General features: G+C 35.2%; 1 protein-coding gene across 1 annotated transcript in view; it reads left to right on the top strand.

Annotated features, from left to right (window-relative positions):
- The window catches only part of OTOGL (otogelin like), a 142,010-nt gene extending 134,474 nt beyond the window's left edge, over positions 1-7,536 (top strand). The window contains 4 exon segments of the mRNA XM_077770188.1: positions 2,212-2,331; positions 3,789-3,834; positions 6,521-6,600; positions 7,269-7,536. Of these exon segments, the coding sequence (XP_077626314.1) occupies positions 2,212-2,331; positions 3,789-3,834; positions 6,521-6,600; positions 7,269-7,469 (447 nt within the window). The 3' untranslated portion in view covers positions 7,470-7,536.
- Positions 7,537-19,709: the final 12,173 nt, after the last annotated feature.

Genomic DNA, 19,709 nt, shown 5'->3' with positions numbered 1-19,709 from the left:
ACATACCCCCAAAACAGATTTCTCCAATCCTGTGCATTTTATTGAATAAGAATTGTCTTGTGCCATAGTCTATTTTTCACCATTATGCACAAACTAGTGTTTCTGATTTAAATAGTGTTTATATTGTTTTTCTGTTTCATCCTAGTGATATTCTGTTTTATAATATAATTAATATAATATAATATACATTGTATTATACGAAGGAGAGAGAGAATCTTTAACAGGCTCCATGCCCAGCCAGAAGCAGGGCTCCATCTCATGAACCTTGAGATCATAACCTGAGTCAAAATCCAGAGTCAGACTCTTCACCAACTAAACCACCCAGGCACTCCTATATTATTCTGAAGAAGGAGCTTTGAAAATGGAAGCTTCTAAAATGATAAGGAAGACATAGGTGTCAGTGAGAGAAAAGAAATCAGAGTGTACTTGAAAAAACAATAATTTGGGGCTTTTAGTAAAGGGCAACAAAAACTCTGTTATCAATAATCCAGGAACCATCTGTGTATATGTAGTATTTACAGTGATAGCCTGATATATAAATAAAAGATTAAATTATGTTCAGAATATGTAAGTTTATTTATTTATTGAGAGAGAGAGAGAGAGAGAGAGAACACACGTGGGGAAGGGGCAGAGGGAGAATCCCAAGCAGGCTCCGCACTGTCAGCGCAGAGCCCAATGTGGGGCTCAAACTCACAAACTGTGAGATCATGACCAGAGCTGAAGTCTAATGCTTAACCAACTGAGCCACCCAGGCGCCCCTGTTCAGAATATTTTTTGAGAATTCTGGGGCACTTGGGTGGCTCAGTAAGTTGAGCGTCCTTCTTTGGTTCAGGACATGATCTCACAGTTGGTGAGTTCCAGCCCATTGCGCTCTCTGCTGTCAGTACAGAGCCCACTTTGGATCTTCTGTCCCCCCCTCTCTCTTCCCCTTCCCTGCTTGCGCTCTCTCTCTTAAAAATAAATTAAATCTTAGAATGCAACAAGTAATGTAATCAAGGTAAATATACATCAAGATCATTAACTCCTGGCTCTTTCAAAAATAAACTTTAGTTATTTAGAAATCTTATTTCTATGGAACTAATTTTTTATTTCAGATAAATACAATAGTACTATTTGAACCAAATATTAGAATTATTTTAATTTGAATATTTTATCTTCTTTTATATCTGGACCTGTAGATCTTTTCCAGTTGAGGTTCATAGACCTGAAGGTAGTCATAAGTTAAAATAGAATCTGGAGAAAAAGAAGTTCATCCAAATTCCTTACTGCAAAAGGAAACTACAAGCCAGAGTTTGGCAAGCATTTTAAAATGTGGATTGTAAAATAAAATTAGAGATTGACAGTTACAGCCCAATAATTATGTTATAATTATGTTCAGCTGATTTTACTTCTAAATAAGAATTCTAAAATCAGGAATGAAATAAACAGTTAATGTGTTTAAAACTTTGTCAAAAGAAAAGGAATATGTTTTAAAACAACCATAAGGCATATAAAACTAGAACCATAAATCAATAATCACTGTCCTCCAAAGATTTTTTAATTTTTTTCGTGATAAGGGAGTAAAAGGAAGAATAAACAAATCTCAAGAAAGGAGGTGTATTAACTAATATTATTTGTTGTTTTATAATTAGTGAGAGAATATTAGAAGAAGACCTTTGACATTTGGCCAAATTGGATAATTAACCCTGTAGTAGAAACTGATACCTATTTGTTTCTTTCCTCTCTAGGACCTGTTAAATAACAGGTCTAGTACATTGCTGCTACATCTAGTATGAAACTACACACACACACACACACGTACACACACACACACACACACACACACCCTATACACATAATTTTAATTCCTTTAGATAAATTTGGGGATATTTCCAGATTGACATTTTATGCCACAAGACGTTCTCTGCCTCTTGACTTGGATAGGGAATATTCTCTTAGAAACATATCAGATTTTGGGGCGCCTGGGTGCCTCAGAGAGTTAAACATCTGTCTCTTGATTTCGACTCAGGTTATGATATCATTCTTTGTGAGACTGAGCCCTGCGTTGAACTCTATACTGACAGCATGGAGCCTGCTTGGGATTCTCTCTTTCTGCCCAACTCTAGCTCACATGCATGTTTGCTCTCTCTCTCTTTCAAAATAAATAAATATTTAAAAAGAGAAATACATCATATTTTAATAGGCAGAACAGTAACTTTCTCTTATTTTTAGGAAGGAAGTACCTGGCACTATAATTGTACCACATATGAATGTGTTAAGACTGATGAAGGGACAATGATTTTCAACTACAGTATGGTCTGTCCCCCTTTTAATGAGACTGAATGCAAAATGGTTTGTACTTTTTTATATCTAAGAAAATATAGTATTAAATATAACTTAGAAAATAATATGTTTTCCAAGGTAGTACATACATATGTAGTAGCTTATTTATTTTGGTGTATGTTTTATTTTCATGTATACATCAAAGCTCTATTATAGTTCTTCAGTTTGCCATTTTGAGTTATTAATGGTGTTTCAAATAATGTTGATTCTCCCTGAATTAACAATGTGGTATCTCTAGGTTTTTAATGTGTAGATCAAGTAATTATTGAAAAGTCATTTGATCAGCAGATCTAGCATCTCTTTCAGTGTGAATTAATAATCAATTTGAGGTTGGCCCATTTCAATTCTTAAACACACAGCCGGATTTATGTTGTCACTCACTTTTTAATGCCTGCTGGCTTAAGTGAAATTTGTCTTAGCTTCTCGAAGCATAGGCCGTGGTGGAACTCGGCACATGTATCCCAATTCCCTATTCTCTCAGAGAAGAGTCCAGTGGGAAAATAGATTTGTGGAAATGATACTTTTCTTATGAGGTCCTTTGTAGCTTTAATTACTCAGGAGATACCAATCCCTAATGAAAAGTAGGCTTTATTCTATTGTGTAGGCAATATTTTTCTTCAGTGCAGAGAGATAGCATAATCTTACTGATTTTTTTTTCAAGATGTGCCCTTTTAGTAATGATCGCTAGCTGGCTGGTTAGATGGACACCATATATAGTAAAGTAACAGAATTTCAGCTCTGGACAGAATCTTAGGCATCATCTTATTTCACAGGTTCATTTTTATAGCCAAGATTCTTTTGCTTGAATTGCAATTTGCAAGTTACTAAAAGCAATTAACAACTTACTGTAAGAATTTGAGAGATAATTAATAAAATTTTCTTAATTTGATCTTAGGTAAGAAAAGGTCAGTCATCCTGATGTGGGGGATTTTTTTGAATAATGAAATATTAATGAAAAAGATACATCATTTTAACATTTAATTATATTCAGGAACTTAGTCTTTTCTCATAGAGTACTTTTGGTTATTTCAAGGAGTTGAAATATATAATGATATCTATTTAGAGTACCTAATAGTACTTTGCTCTGGTAAGTTTTTTTTTTGTAGTATTTAAAATGTATTATAAGGAATTATAATTAATTAATTAATTATATTATTTTAATATTATATTACATATAATATTAAAATTTTATATAATATAATAATAATTATTAATTACAATTAATTAAGTTTTCATTTAAGTGAGTTAATCTTTTTGCACTTGTTCATATTACTTGTAAAAAAAGAAATTAAATTGAAGCAAAAATATTTGCTCCTAGTTTCAAAAACAAATAGTACATTTCTATCATTTTCTTATAAAGGCTTTGTGATATTTAATAAAATACTGAGAGTTAGTTCTCTATGTCTAGTCCAGGAGGAAATGAACAAACACTGTGAATTTTGACTTTATTCCTTGTCTCTTCCCAGAATGAAGGAGTTGTAAAGCTTTATAATGAAGGCTGTTGCAAGATCTGTAAGTGAGGACATATTACATGCATTAATTTGATAGATTAGTTTTAATTACTCATGGTGACTTTGATTTTTCTCATAAAATTCAGATCCTATGATGCAAGGAGAGAAGCACGTTTTATAATGTTATTATTTAAATGCCATGTGGTTAATTACTTTGTAATTTAGTCTTCTGGAGTATGAATAAAGTATTTTTAATTTAGATGAATTTCAATTTAAATATTAGAAATTTCTTTATTGTTGTATTTCCCAAAAGGTATTGCATGGGATTTTAATCGGTTTTAAGTTTAAAAGGTGTCTGTGGTGTCAAATTTGCTTGGAACATACTGTACCACATAAAGTTAAGTAGGTTATGATGAGAATGGCATTGTGACTTCAATAAAGACCTTGGATTCTATAACCCCATGTTAATTATTAAACAAGTAAGTACATTATGTTATCTGAGGGCAGATAGGGGAAATTCTATGCAACTGACCACAATACTACCATTTATTACCTACACTTTTGATACACTGCCCACTGCAGTGTAATTGCAGCTAATTTTCACAAAAATTCTGGGAGGTAGGAGGGAAGGTCAGTATGATCTCCCCTATGGATAAGGAAATGAAGGTTCTGAAAAGTTGATTGCTCTAATCAGTGATGGCCTGTCCAATGCCTGGGTCTAGGACCTTTCAGTTCTGTCAAGCTCTCCGACATTGCAGAATAGGACCAGACTATCTCAGTTTCTCCCATCTGACATGTAAGGACTTGTGAAATAGTTTCTGCTTTGATATCACAGAATTCTTGTCTTCAGTCTTTGCTTCTGGGTGACGGGGCTATCTTGGAGGGACTGGATGTGGGCTACTACAGGTGCTGTGCTCAACAAAATATGTTGCAATAGTCTTTAAGGAATGAACAGGAAATGCGTCTTGGTACAAATAAGTTCAGCCAACTAACAATAAATGTATGCTGTCCCAGTTATATTCATTGCACAAATTAGCTTATCAAACTGATTTCTATTAAGTGCTTGCCATGTATCAGACACTCTTTTAGGCCCTGGGACTAGGATCGTGAATGAAACAATACTGCATGCCTTGTGCATATTATCAAGAAGGGGAAGAAACAATGAACACATAAATATATACCATTATGTCAAGGAGTGGTGAGTGATATAGAGAAAAATAGTACGAAATAAAAGGGAGGGAGGGTGGGAAAGCAGGTTGCTAACTGAAGTGAGTGGTTAGAGAATGCCTCTGTGGTGAGGTGTCATCTGTGTAGAGACTGAATGTCTCTGGGAAGTCAGCCTGGAAGAATAAAAAGTATTGACAGCAGAGGAAACAGCAAAGATTGGTTACGCACAGGGGTGAAGGTGACGGAAAGAAGAGGGTAGGTACCTTAGAAGTCATGTTAAAATAATTTCTTTCTTGACGAATTCTTCCTTCTTCCATGGGGATAGAAAGGCTAATAGAGTAACTAACCACTGAGTGAAAGCATCATAAGGTACACACCAGCCTGCCCTCTGCCCCCAGCCCTGAACCTCTGGCCAGGCTATGGTTGGGAGGCTGGAGAAAGGAGAAAGAACAAGCATAGGAGTCTGAGGTAGAGCCACACATAAGATGGAGGAAAACCAAAAGAGGGTGTTTTTAGGAAGCCAAGTGTGGAAAGTGTTTCAAGGAGGAGAGTGTGAGGGACTGGATCAAATGCTCCTGAGAAACTAAGTAGGAAGAGAACGGAGATGCGACTCCAGTTCTCTTAAGGAGACAGCTTAAGTTCAGGCAATCTTTGCTAGTCACCTCTGCTTCAACCTAATTCAACTTTTATATATGTTACATGTTGGAATTTCATATAAGCACTTAAAGATTTTGTGACTAAACTAGTTTGGAAACTGGAGATCTAATTCCAGTCTTTTGCAAACAAGAAAACTCAGCAGAATGATCTCAGTGAGTGTCCTAAAGTAGCAACGCAAGTTCATAAGAACCTTGGTTTTTTCACATCCTGATTCAGGGATTATTTGCATCCACTCTCATCTAGTGTTAAATATATATTCTTGGATGTATTATCAAGTGATAGTCCATCACAAACATGGAGGTATATTAATATATCATTAATTAATATAAAGTCTTTTAATGTGAAGTCATAGAGATCATTTCAGAGCCATAAAACCAAGTATATGACTCATCCATACATTTCAAATGGTTGATAAATAATTCAATTACATTCACGTATGATTTTATATTAAAACCTATTAAGATAAAGTGGTTCTAAATATGTTTTTAAATTTAAAATAGATTTATGTATATATGTATAGATGACTATTATGTACATGTATATATACTTCTATTATTCCTCATCTTAAAAACTACTTCATATTTTTAGAATTTTAAGTATATATTTTATTTATATATAATAAACACAGGTTAATGTTAGCTTTATTACATGTGTGGAATGATTTATGATGATGATAACTATTCTAGGACAATCAGATAAAGAGATAAGTATATATTAGAAATATGAGAAAATCTATTTAGAAAGTGAAAACAAATATTGAACATAAAATATATGAGGGAAACTTTTAAGTACATCTTCACATAGAAACATATTTTACTTAATATATACATCATTTACTTTAATATATTCATCATGTTTAATTGAGTTAAGAAATAATTTGACAGGGGCCTTCAGATGAATAAATACATTTTATATTTTATCAGGCAAACGAGAAGAAAGAATATGCCAGAAAGTGATCATTAAATCAATCATAAGGAAACAGGACTGTATAAGTCAAAATCCTGTAAGTAGAAAAATATAATTTGTCACATAAAGGTCATGTATCTTTCCAAAAGTACATACATCACAGCACTAAATATGTTTGTAAACCAACAAAATGCCAATAGTCACAATATTTAACTTTGAGACTAGACAGTGTAATGTTAAAATATTCTGTTTGTGAAGAAGTGTGAATTATTATTAGCATAAATAATCAATAGTTCTGAATCATAACTGCAATCTAGAGATGGAAAATAAAGCTAAATATATCTGACTACATATTTTCTTAACCATGCAATTTTACTCAGCAAAAAAGTCCTAGTTCTAACTTTATTCTGTTTGGTATGACCTCTCCAATACTACAGTTTACACGAGCCATGATATAATACAGATTACCATAGAATCATTAGATTGTGATGAACATGTTACGTATACCTGTCTAGTTGTGTATTCACACATATTTCATAGTTTGATTTACATCAGCTTTACTGTCTTAGGCATCACCATAGTATATCTCTTTGACTTATTCGAGTTACTAAGTTTCAACCCAGTATTTTTTGCAGTCTTCTAACGTACAGAAGCTTGAGAGTTAAAGTGATAATAAAGTTTTGCTTTCATTTGATATCTTAGTAGAATCAAATAGCCAGTTTTTAAAAATTTTAAGAATTCTCTTCTCATTGTCTCTCCTTACAGATAAATGTTGCATCTTGTGATGGAAAATGCCCATCTGCTACCATATATAACATTAATATTGAGAGCCATCTAAGATTCTGCAAGTGTTGTCGTGAAAATGGAGTGCGAAACTTGTCTGTGCCTCTGTATTGCTCAGGAAATGGCACTGAAGTCATGCACATTCTTCAGGAACCTATAGACTGCACCTGCCAGTGGAATTAAACTGTTGGTTTCCAGGAACTCTATGCAACAATCATAATGTCAAGTGAAGTTAACTTTTAACACTATTATTTAGGCACTGGTAGATTTATTCTGTTTAACAATAATGTATTTTTCAGACTATTGGGGTATGGCAAATGAACGCTTGGCACAGAATATATAGAATTTCCTATAAAAAATTAGATTTATTGATTTACTCTATTTTAAAGAATCAAATGATTTTAAGTTGTTCAGCTGAAATGCAGTTATGTATATAATTGCAGTAGGATCAGCCATGGGATTCTAATCAATTAGAAGGTTATTTTGCGGAATTCTTTCACTTTCACCTAATAGTGATTTTTTTATATACAAAGTCTGCCAAAGCTTTGGTAATAGTACTTAAGGTAATAGTACTCTTTGGGGCCCCTGGATGTCTCAGTCGGTGTAGCCTTGGACTTAGGGTCAGGTCATGATCTCATAGCTCATGAGTTTGAGCCCTGCATCAGGCTCTATGCTGATAGCTTGGTGCCTGAAGCCTGCTTCAGATTCTGTGTCTCCCTCTCTCTCTGTTCTTCTCCTGCTTTCTCTTTCTCTCTCTCTCTCTCTCTCTCTCAAAAATAAAGATTTAAAAGATAAAAAAAGATAATACTCTTTTATCATTACTGTTTAGTCTGGTAAATGTAATCAGCTAAAATTGGCATCTGGATAGTTATAGAGTGGGATGCTTAGAGACAAATCATAGAACTACAGGATTTTAGGTTATGTAAAGCCTGAATGAATATTAGAGTTGTTTCTGCAAATTTCTCTCATTTTGTGGGTGTATCAGATCACCAGAGAAGCTGTGTGACTTGTACAAAGTCATTTGGTGTGACAATATAGTGAAATCATATTGACAGTTGGGTTAATTCTAGGCCTTTTATATTCCAGTCCTATGCTCTTTTCTTTTGAACAATACAATAAGGTGTCTCTCACAGAAGTTTTGATTCTTTAAGAGTGTGCTTTGTATAGAATTAAGGATTTTAAATTCAATTTTTTTAAAGTAAGGAAAAATGCCACACATACATATGTATGTACATACATATAATAGTGATCCCAATAATAGGAAATGGAGAAATGTAGCATCAGTTGCAAAATAGTGGAGGGATATCTTAGACTTTTATTTTTTATACCATTAAAACTGTTATTAAATATGTTGTTATTATTTAACATTTAATTAACTGTTTGCTATCTCGTGGATGTATGATTTTTGATACGTATTTGCATACGATTGAAGTGTGCTATCTTGCTTTTCATGCTGCTGCTTTGCCCAGGAGGAATGAAATAAAATTTGAATGTATTAATAATTCTACACTGGAATGCCTCACTTTCTAAACATAGTAGACTACTGAAATTTGCAAGGGGCATATCTGAGATCTTTGCAAATCCCCCAATTTTCTGCCACTTGTAGTATATACTTATCTAAGTTTCCTCGTCTGTAAAAAGGAGAGAATTCCCTGCTTGTTATGATAGTTGTGGGGATCAAATGAAGTCAAACAGCAACAGGAGAATAGTAAAGTTGCATTGAAAAACAGATGCAGGTGCCTGATGGACTAGGTTCAGATTTTAGCTAGGTGAGTTGCTTCTGTTTCAAAATCATGATTCCCAGAAAAAAAAAATGCAACTTCTTAGATATTTTGGAGCTCCAGGGTTAGCTAAGTATGAATGAAAGAATCAAATCAACACTGTATCTGCAAAGTCCCAGTGACTACTCTCTATAAAAATTGATGTTATCTTATTTGTGCTTAATAAAAGAGTTTCATTTCATCTAGACTTAACATTTCAGTATTTTTTGATTCCTGCTAGCATATTGATTGAGTCAAATGTTTTTGGTTAAAATAAACTAAACTGTTATATACCTCAACTGAGGCACATAATGTATATTGTCTATTACATATTTATTTATCTTCATGCTCTGTAAAATATTTGTTATTAAATTAAAAACACTAAGTCATGTTTAAACCTATCTGTGGGAAAAGGGAAATATTATTGTCCTAGAACATCATAAACATTCTGAGACACAACAAATACTTATTGAGTACTTGCTGTGTACTGGATGCTGTAAAAGGTCTGAGGACACAGGTAAAACAAAGCAGACACAGTGCTGACCCTCATGTAATTTAAAGTCCAGCGAGAAAGTAGGCATTAGTTAAATAGTCGTGCCCATGAGAAAGTCCAGAAGGAGAGCCCAATGTAGGATAGGATATTGATGTCCCTCAAATCATCAGAAAGGTACAAATAGACTTCCTGCCGTAGACACTCTGGCTTTTCCTACCGCTCCTGAGCCTGGAAGAAGCACCATGCCCCCATGGCTACGCTGATAAATTTGGTAATGCAACAGCGAATGTTGGAGGAATTAATATCCTGTGAGGTGAAATCTGAACAATGAATGACAGACTCAGGAGCCAGCAGGTAAATTGTTCACTGCTACTCCTCATCCTCATGGACCATTTCAAGATATAGTGTTTCCTTTTGGCCTTTCCTTATATATCTATGTTTTATGTGAGTAGTAGCCCGCTCTCTAATAATTTGACTTGTATTTATTTTTGTTTCTCTCTTGCCTCACATCCCCTTAAATCAGTTACTTGCAGAGTCTTCCCCACCTCAGTAAATAACAAACTTAATATGTGTGTGTGTGAGTGTGCATGTGTGTTGTGTATGCATATAGTTGAACACATGTAAGTATCTCCTGAATCGCTTAGAAATTTACATTAGAACTACAAAATGCTACTTTTATCTTATTAAATCAATAAAGGCTTAGCTATTTAGTATGTCCTGTTAGAAGGGAGAAGAGTGAAAAACAAACTTAGGCAGTTTGTAGGAGGAAAAGAACACAAAACATCCACCTAAATAATTTAAATTTTCTGGGCCCCCCGGGTGGCTCAGTCACTTAGGTGTCCAACTCTTGATTTCAGCTCCAGACATGATCTCATGGTTCATGGGTTCAAGCCCTGCATCCGGCTCCACACTGACAGCTCAGAGCCTACTTGGGATTCTCTCTCTCCCTCTCTCTGCCCTCCCACCTTATGCTCTCTCTCTCTCAAAATAAATAAATAAATAATTTTTAACTTTTAAAAATTAGAAAAAATTACTTCTCTCATCCTTTTATTTTTGTTTTTCTCCCTGCCTTTTTTTTGATCCAGGGTTTAACTGAGTATATATTTTTAATTTTAAATTTCTTTAAGAATATTTATATTCTAAAAAGCTTTCCTGCATTAGAAATTTTACATGCTCTATAGAATTTTACTAAGTGAATATCACAATTTATTTAACCAGTCTATTAACGGATATTAAATTTGTTTCTCATTTTTCCTATTATAAATCCTTATGCATGAGTGGAATTGAAGGATCAACTGATGGCATCAACATGCTGAGGAATTTCTATCTGTACTGCCTCATTTGTCTTCCACAATGCTGATCAACTTTTTCCTTCCCCAAGAAGTTTATAAAGTTTGTTTCTTTTATCCTTTTGTCATCATCAGCACTAGGTAGTGGTAGACAAGTCTTTATTGATATAATAAAAGGTCAGCTCAGAGTAGAATATATGTCTGACTGTGCCACTGAGCTCAAACCTTTTTATATACTCATTTTAGCTCTTGTCTATTTTTCCTTTGTCCATTTTCCTAGTGGTAATTGTACACAAAGCCTTTTCAGGAGAAATAATTTTACAAACTTTAATTCACCTATCTTCACCTTTAAGTATTCTAATTAATATATCCTGGGAGTTTTGGTTCTGTTTTAAAAAATAAATTATTAGGGCCTCTTGGATGGCTCAGTTGGTTAAGAGTCTGACTCTGGCTCAGGTCATGATCCCATGGTTTGTCAGTCGAGCTTCACATCGGACTCTGTGCTGATAGTATGGAGCCTAGATGGGATTCTCTCTCTCTCTCTCTCTCTTTCTCTATCTTTCTCTCTCTCCCTCACTCTGCCCCTCCCCCACTTGTATACTCTCTCTCAAAATAAATAAACTTAAAAAATTAAATATTAGTAGTGACATAAAACCTCTTATTCATGTTAGTTTTAAGAGATGAAAATGAATAAACTACTACTATATTCCACTCAATTAAGCTGAGAAGAGGCAGAGTACTCTGAGGCTCTAATGTCTGAAAGAGAATAAAGGCTCTTAATAGGAATGAAAAGTAATCTGAGCTTTTTCTAGGCAATATATTATCACACAACTTTTCAAGGTCAACCTTCACATGACAAAGAAAATACTACTACTGAAATCAAGATATCTCAACAGTTTCTTAAAATGAATCTATTGAGAACATTTGTGGTTCCAACACACAGATTCAGAAGATTTCAAGATACACAAAAATTATGACTCCGACCAAAGGGCCTGTAGCCCAAGTGAATTAGTATTCACTTTCGTGCTCACATTCCCAGGTAAAGTCCCTGTGGGTGGCCCAGCAGTCTGGTTCCTGTATCAAAGTGCTCAGCTAAGGGGCCGGGAGTTCTGGAATGTGGCCGAGGCTCCTCAAGCCCACTCATGTGCCCCGACAAGAAGCTGTTTTCACCCAGAGGAAGGAATGCCTTTTTCTTCGCATGAAGACACTGACCTCTTGCCAAGCCAAACACCCATTTAGGATTGCATCTTCCAGAGGGAGGAGCAGTTTCTAATAACTCCTGAGGTATTTTCTAATTTATCCACCAGACATTGTGCCTTTTCCTCATATATCTACCATGAGGAGGCACCTTATACTAATTTGCACAAAGGTTAGCAAACAATCTTGTTCTTAGCCTTAGCATTGTTTTTCTTTTCTTTCTAATAATGTCTTATAAATGGCTATAGTGATTGAAATCTTTACACTACCCTCTGGAGAAAAAACCCGTGACTTTTCAGAGTTGTTTCACTACCAACTACTAACTAGAAATACTGAAGTTCTGGTTAAAGTCAAAATTCTATTAGCCAAAATGTTATCTATTATCAGAAAACAGAGAGATTACAGACTTTGAGATAGAGAAAACATTTTTTAAGTTATATTTTGTTTACTAAAGAGTATGGAATTTAAGTTTTTTGCCTTCTCAGCCATATTTATTTTGTATCAAAATTAAATTTTGTCTGTCTATATATTCTATGTTATATATATAATATTCTATATATTAAAAGTTACATATACATGCACATAAACACACAAACACATAAAAATAAATTCAGTTTTGCCAACCCAATTTTAGTTCTATATATGTTAACTATAATCCTTGCCGCCAGTCCTAATATCTCCATTATTAATTTCTTATGTTTGCTTTGTTTCTTAGTTGCTTGATTAGGTCTTCAAGTATTTTTTTTCCAGAAAGTATATATATAGATTGTATATTTTCTGAGGCTTTACTCACAGTGTAGCATGATAGCTAAGGTACGCTCTCAGATGAAATAGGTACAAGTTCATATCCTAATAACCTTTTCTGTGTGATTCTAAGTAAACTTAATAATTTTGCACTTCATAGTTCTCAAATTTCTCATAGAGTTAGTGTGAGGCTAATAGAATTAATGCATGTAAAGTACTAAACACATAGAGAGGACTTGATACATAGGATCTGAGTATAAAAATTTGAAGTCATAGTTTAGTTTGCTTTCAAAACTGTAGGCATTGCTTCATTGTGTTTGGACATTTAGTGCTGCAAGTTTTGAATCCAATAATATTGTGAAACTCTGTACAGGTCCAGTTCTCTATTTATTGCTATTCTTTTGGATCTTCCAATCTTCACATCATCTTTTTCTAAATATATGAGGCATTTATTCTATTACTAGTATATTTTTATTTGATATGCTTTTATTTTAATCTGGTTTTACATTCAGATTTACTATGTATACATTGTTTTTCTCTCATACCTATGACATTTCCTGTCCTAGGTCTTCATCCATTTGTGTTTTTGTTCTGCATAATTGTATACTAAGTTTTTCTTCCATAATTATTATCCATACCTGGTCTACTTCCCTCAGTACAGACTATAATTCTGTAGTTTCCTTGTATTTATTTCTTATCCGATTCCCTTTTTATATCATCTAATTTTTTAAACTATAGGCTATTTTCTATTTATTACAAGAAAATACTTTCCTACAGCTTTACGGAATTCATGTATATTGTATACTTTGGAGAAAAACAAAAATTTTCCTGTTTTCTTCCCCCTGAATTCTGCATCAGAGTGCTTACACAGTAACTAATCTCTTCTTCTTCTCAATTTTTAGGATGATAATCTCCTTACTTTGCTTTGCAGTATTTTTTCATAGGTCTCATGGCTTGTTTTCATGTCATTTTGCTGTGCATTAATGATTAGAGTACATGGATTGCCCTTGGTTGTTCTGTTACCAGCTGAGGAATGGTAAGAATTTTACTTTCATATTTCCAGTTACAGGGCAGGATGACAAAGTCGATTTCTATTTTACTTTCCATATTCTGGCAAGCGCATCCTAATTTTTCTCAACTACAAAGGTACGGATTTCTCTACATCCTTTCACACTTCTCTGATATCCCAAATTGTCAAAATTCATGAAAAACTACAATTTTCATTGTTTACAGCTAGTGTTTTGTTGTTCATTTTTTTTCTTGACACTTTCCTCATAATGTTTGTTTTGTAATGACCACTTATAAAATATAGAATACTGGTAACACCTGCTCCTATCTCTCAGGAGATGCAGAGACCAGAAAGATAGCTGGAATTAGAGAAAATTTAGCTACTTTTGAAAGACTCAGTTTTGTAACCATGTGGTTGCCAACCAGCTTCTGATGCACAGATCTCCAAACTCTGAGTTGAGGAATAGGATATGAGAGAGATATAAGCTCTCTCCCTTCTCTTTCCTAGTAGATTTTATCTAGAATAAAGAATAAATAACATACTTTCTTCTGAAATCAGTTTTGTTTTGTTATATAATTTTAGTTCATGAATTTTGTTTTGTTTTTATATTTTAGAACAGTACAAACTCTGAGATTCAAATATCAACATTATACAAAGTCTAGAAAATTTTGTAAAGGAGTCTTGAGAAAATAAAATGACTGTACTATCAGGATAACACATGCTTAACCAAATATATGAGAAGTATTTAATGTTGAAAACCATAGATTAAAATCAGCATTTAGAGAATTGTTTTTTAGAAAAAGTCTATAGGATATAAATATATTAGACCTTCTACTAAAAGTAGTACCTTAAAACCTATATCTTTGTAGTATGTACATTTCCTCAATCTAACTGTAGCTGCTTAACTTATATCAAATAAGATGAAATTAATCAATCAATGGGTAAGGATATTCTATAGCTCTTTATGTGATTAATGGTTAGGAAAATCAGCCTCTGGAACTAGGATATCTGTGATCAATTCCCAATGATGTTACTTATTAATCCTGGGAAGGATGGGTGACTCTGTAAAGAATATCTTTCACAGAATTTAAAAATTTAAGATAACCAACTTTGAGATGGGCAGGAGTGAATGAAATGCCAGGACTTAAATGCATTTATTTCTTTCTCTGCCAACTTCATTCTCTCCCAGTGCATTCCCATTGCTCCACATGGCCACTTTGGCCACAGCAACTTTGTATATGACCACAGAAGCTTTGATGAAACCACCTTTAATATGTTTTCCAACAAAGAGGATAGGACATCTTTCTCTGAGCTCTAGTTAAAAACTTCTGTGCAATGACTGCCCAAGCTTGCAATCACATTAACTATTGGGTAAGTATTCTTTTTCTATTGTTGTGGAACAAAGCACCACAAATTTCATGTCTTTTTTTCTTTTTTTTTTAATAGTTTATTTATTTTTGAGACAGAGACAGAACATGAGCGGGGTAGGGGCAGAGAGAGAGGGAGACACAGAATCTGAAACAGGCTCCACGCTCTGAGCTGTCAGCACAGAGGCTGATGCGGGGCTCGAACTCACAAACCATGAGATCACCACTTGAGCCAAAGTCGACACTTAACCAACTGAGCCACCAGGCACCCCCACAAATTTCATGTCTTGAATCAAAACATTTATTATCTAATGGTTTCTGTGAATCAGGAGTCTGAGTTCTGCTCAGGTTCTCACCAGGTTGAAATCAAGTTGTTAGTTGGGATGGTGAATCTCATCTGAAGCTGTGGGTCTTCTTTTTCTAGGCTCATTCAAGTTATTGGCAGATTTAAGTTCCTTGTGATTAAAGACTGAGATCCCTGTGTTCTGGCTGGTTTTAGGCTGGGGCACACTCTCAGCCCCTGGGAGGCAAGGCTCATGTTCTAACTACCTGGCCCTCTCACATCATGGCAACTTACTTCTTCAAAGTCAGCAAGAGAAAGCCTCTTTTGTTCTAGTACAGTGAAGTCTTGTATAACATAACATAATCATGGAAGTAATGATCTCATCATTTTTTCAGGTCCACCTCAGGGGGCGGGGCTTCTACAGGGTGTGAATTCCAGGAGAGTGGAAATCTTAGGTGTCAACCTAGAATTGTGCAGACAGTAATGGTTAGAGTATTATGCCTGGACCGGCCAGGGTCACTGGCCACATCTATGAGCTCACAGAGCTCCCTTATCCTCTCTTCTCTAAAGAGAGACCAAAACAGTACCACTAATTCATCCAGGTTAGAAGATTTAAGGAGGGATGTTTTTATGTTGGTCTTTAACTTTTTTCTCTCATTTTTTCAGGGTATAAAGATAGTGGATCTTCCTCTCTGGATAGAAAGCCCTTGTAATAAATAAGTCAGGGTTTCCTTGCTTTGCCTTTCCTGTCCTACCAGCTAAGACAGTTTCTTCATCAAAGTTCCTCAGTAAAAATGTACTGAACTGAATTCACTAAACATGTTAAATGTACTGATAATCTCATTTAGAAATAAATTCCCACCCATCCTGGCATACTTGTTAACAAATCTAGCAGGGAAGCCATTAACGTAATGGACCAGACCTCAAATTATTTCACAACCACCTCATTCTGGAGATGAAGATCCTTTTTGTTTAGTCTTAATTCTCAATATGACATTTGCATTTCAGTCTACACCAATAAATACAGATAAATTCAAGTTTTAATCTTGGATTCTGGAATACAGCCAGTAACACTTTATTAAATGTACCATTTTCACTCTAGGCAAATTTATTTGGATTAATTCAGATGATTAGATCATTCCATAAAAGATCTGTTGCAGTAACCACTTTTCATATTGTATAAATAAATATGCTAAAAAGATAATACCGCAAATTGGTAGGAGGTTTTGCATTGTAGAAAAGTCCAATCCTAGTTACAGAACTAAAACACCAAGCTTTTTGGCATCACATTTAAGAAATAAATACAGATGAAAAACATGCTGCTAATCCATCTTTTATTTTCTTTTTCTTGTAACTCATGCCAGCAAAATAAAGCTTAGAAAATCTATAGCAACAATGGCTTTCCTTTAAGTAGTGATAGAAATCTGCCTCACTTTGATTACATGTCAGCTTATAAAAGTGTTATTTTTGTGAGACAATTTAGAGTAAAATATCTCCTTTGAAAGATGACATTTAAAAAGACCCATAAAAACAGGGGACAATGAGACAAGGGAAGACAAAACCAGTACATCTAATTTATCCAGGTTAGAAGATTTAAGGAAGAATGTTTTTGCGTTGGTCTCTAATTTTTAAGCACTATTCCATTTTAACCTCAAAACAATACACTTTTCCACAATCTGGAACGTGACCAATCTTGCTACATTAAAGAGTAAATCATTAGGAAAGAAAGAGTCTCACGTATATCACAAACAATTCAGAAAAAGACTTTTCAGATTCAAAGCAGAACCAAAGCAGAGGAACTCTGTAAGTCGTGCATTAATTTTTCTAGAGTGACATGACTCTAGAAACTTGTACCTAGAGATGACAGTTTTATAATATTCCTTCAGCAAGTATTTATTCAGAAAATATTTGTTGAGTGCTTACCATGTAATGTATCACAATTGGCTCGTGAGTAATGTGAAAATCAAAGGACATAGGACTTACCTCCAGGGAGATTACAGTCTGATAGAGATACTAAGATGTTCACAGATAATTAAATAAAAATAGAATTCAATGAGCCATGCATTAGAGGCAGTAAATGCCACAGAAGCACAGAGGAGGGGGACAGGACACTTGTTAGGAATACCAGGAAAAATTTCATGAAGAAGGTGAAATACAAGGAAAGTATTACAGGAAAAAATGGCAACTGAAAATCTATGAAGTAAACTGAAATGTTTCTGGAGGACATCAATGGGCACAGCAAGGAATCGGAGAGGCTGAGGAGCCATTGAAGGCACCATGGGTAGGAAAGTAACATTATCAGAACCGAATTCTAGGAAGATTCATCTGAAGACAGTTGAAAACAGATTAAAATAGAGGAAAAGCTAGAGATAAGGAGACCTGTTATAGATCAATCTAATGAAGATTGAAGGGATGCCAGTTATCTAAATGTGATGCTGTGATTTATAATAACAATATTTGGTCTTCATCCCTGTTTCCCTTGGAATTTCCTAAGTGATAGGAACTATAAAGGTGTCTTTTGCTATGTTAATGAAGTGACTTTTGTACAGATACTAAGAATGGGGGCTGGTTGCCCGTGGAGTCAACCATGTGATCAGGGAGTTAGAACTTTCAGTCCCACTACCTCCAGGAAGGGGAGAAAGGATGGAAATGGAATCAATAGCCAATGGCCAATGAGTTAATCAACAGTGCCTATGTAATGAAGCCTCCATAAAAAAACAAAAAGGATGGGGCTGGGGAAGCTTTGGGGCTGGTGAACACATGGAGATTTGGGGGAGAGCGAGGAGAGGGTGTGGCAACTCCATGTCTCTCCCCACATACCTTGCTCTTGCATCTCTTCCATGTGGCTGTTCTGAGTTCCCTGCTTTTATAATAAACTGGTAATCTAGTTAGTAAACTGGTTTCCTGAGTTCTGTGAGCCACTCTAGCAAATTAAATGAACCCCTGAAGTTCAGCTGAATTATGGCCAGTAGGACAGAGGCACAGATAGCAACCCGGCTTGGTACGGGTGTCTGAAACGGGTGGTGGAGGGATTCTTGCAGGAAGGAACACTTAGTCTATGGAATCTGATTCTCTCTCCCTGGTAAACAGTGTCAGAATTGAGTTGAATTGTAGGACACCCAGCTAGTATCCACAGAATTGTTTGCTGGTGTGGGGATAACACACCCCCACTTCCAATCATACACGTTGGAATTGGGTCCAGGAGCCCAAATACTAGATGAGAGGGAAAGAGGGCCTGGATTTAGGTGGTGAGAATAGGAACAAAGAGGAATAAGGTTGTGCACAAAATCATAGTATATAATACTCAGTAGCTCTCTCAGTAGAATTTAAGCTCCATGAAGGGGGAGGACTAATCACATTCGGTGCTACAGCCTTAGTACTTAACACTGTGGCTGACACATAGCATGCACTCAATACTTTTGATAGAATCACTGGAGTTTGAAAGTGAGGAAGGAATGGGTATTATGTTTACTCGTGTAATTGTTACATTTCTATCAGAGATGCGGTTATGCAGATATGTTCACCCAACCTCTGGTGAAGATATTTATATAAGATGCCAAACAACATATTTTCTAATAGGGAATTCATGTTATAAGACATTAAGGATCTTCATTATTGCCTAAACGGTTTTCAGCTGTGTTTCCCCATCAGAAAAGTAAGCTATTTCCCTTAAGAATAAATGCCCTGAAATAGTAAATTTACACTTTCCCTTTTCTGAAAAGACCAATAATTTTAAAATTTTCTCTTTTTTAGAAATGTTTATTTATTTTGCTCACAGAGTGTGAGCAGGGTAGGGTCAGAGAGAGAGGGAGACACAATGCGAAGCAGCTTCCAGGCTCTGAGCTGTCAGCACTGAGCCTAATGTGAGGCTCAAACCCATGAACCGTGAGATCATGACCTGAGCTGAAGTCAGCCGCTTACCTGACTGAGCTATCCAGGTGCCCCTAAAAACCTTTCTCTTAACTGTCCTATGATTAAGTTCGTCTATAAGTTCCTAGACCAAATAAAGGAACGAAGCCTTAATTAAAATAGATTTCACAGAGTATTACTTCAGGAAGGGGAGCTTTTTAGGGAACCCTACTGATTAACTTGCTACCAAGTTTATTGACCTAGTGGAAAGATTGATGTAAACTATGGAGGTGGTAGTCTTAACAATGGCTGATTATTTAAAATGCCATTGTTGCGGTGCCTGGGTGGCTCAGTTGGTTAAGTGTCCATCTGACTCTTGATTTCTGCTCAGGTCATGATCTCCACGTTCATGAGTTTGAGGCCCTCATGTCA

This window comes from Crocuta crocuta, unplaced genomic scaffold (assembly GCF_008692635.1).
Source record: "Crocuta crocuta isolate KB4526 unplaced genomic scaffold, BGI_CrCroc_1.0 scaffold317, whole genome shotgun sequence".
NCBI lineage: Eukaryota > Metazoa > Chordata > Mammalia > Carnivora > Hyaenidae > Crocuta > Crocuta crocuta.
Note: the sequence above shows the minus strand (reverse complement) of the source record. Positions and strands in the feature narration are given on the sequence as shown.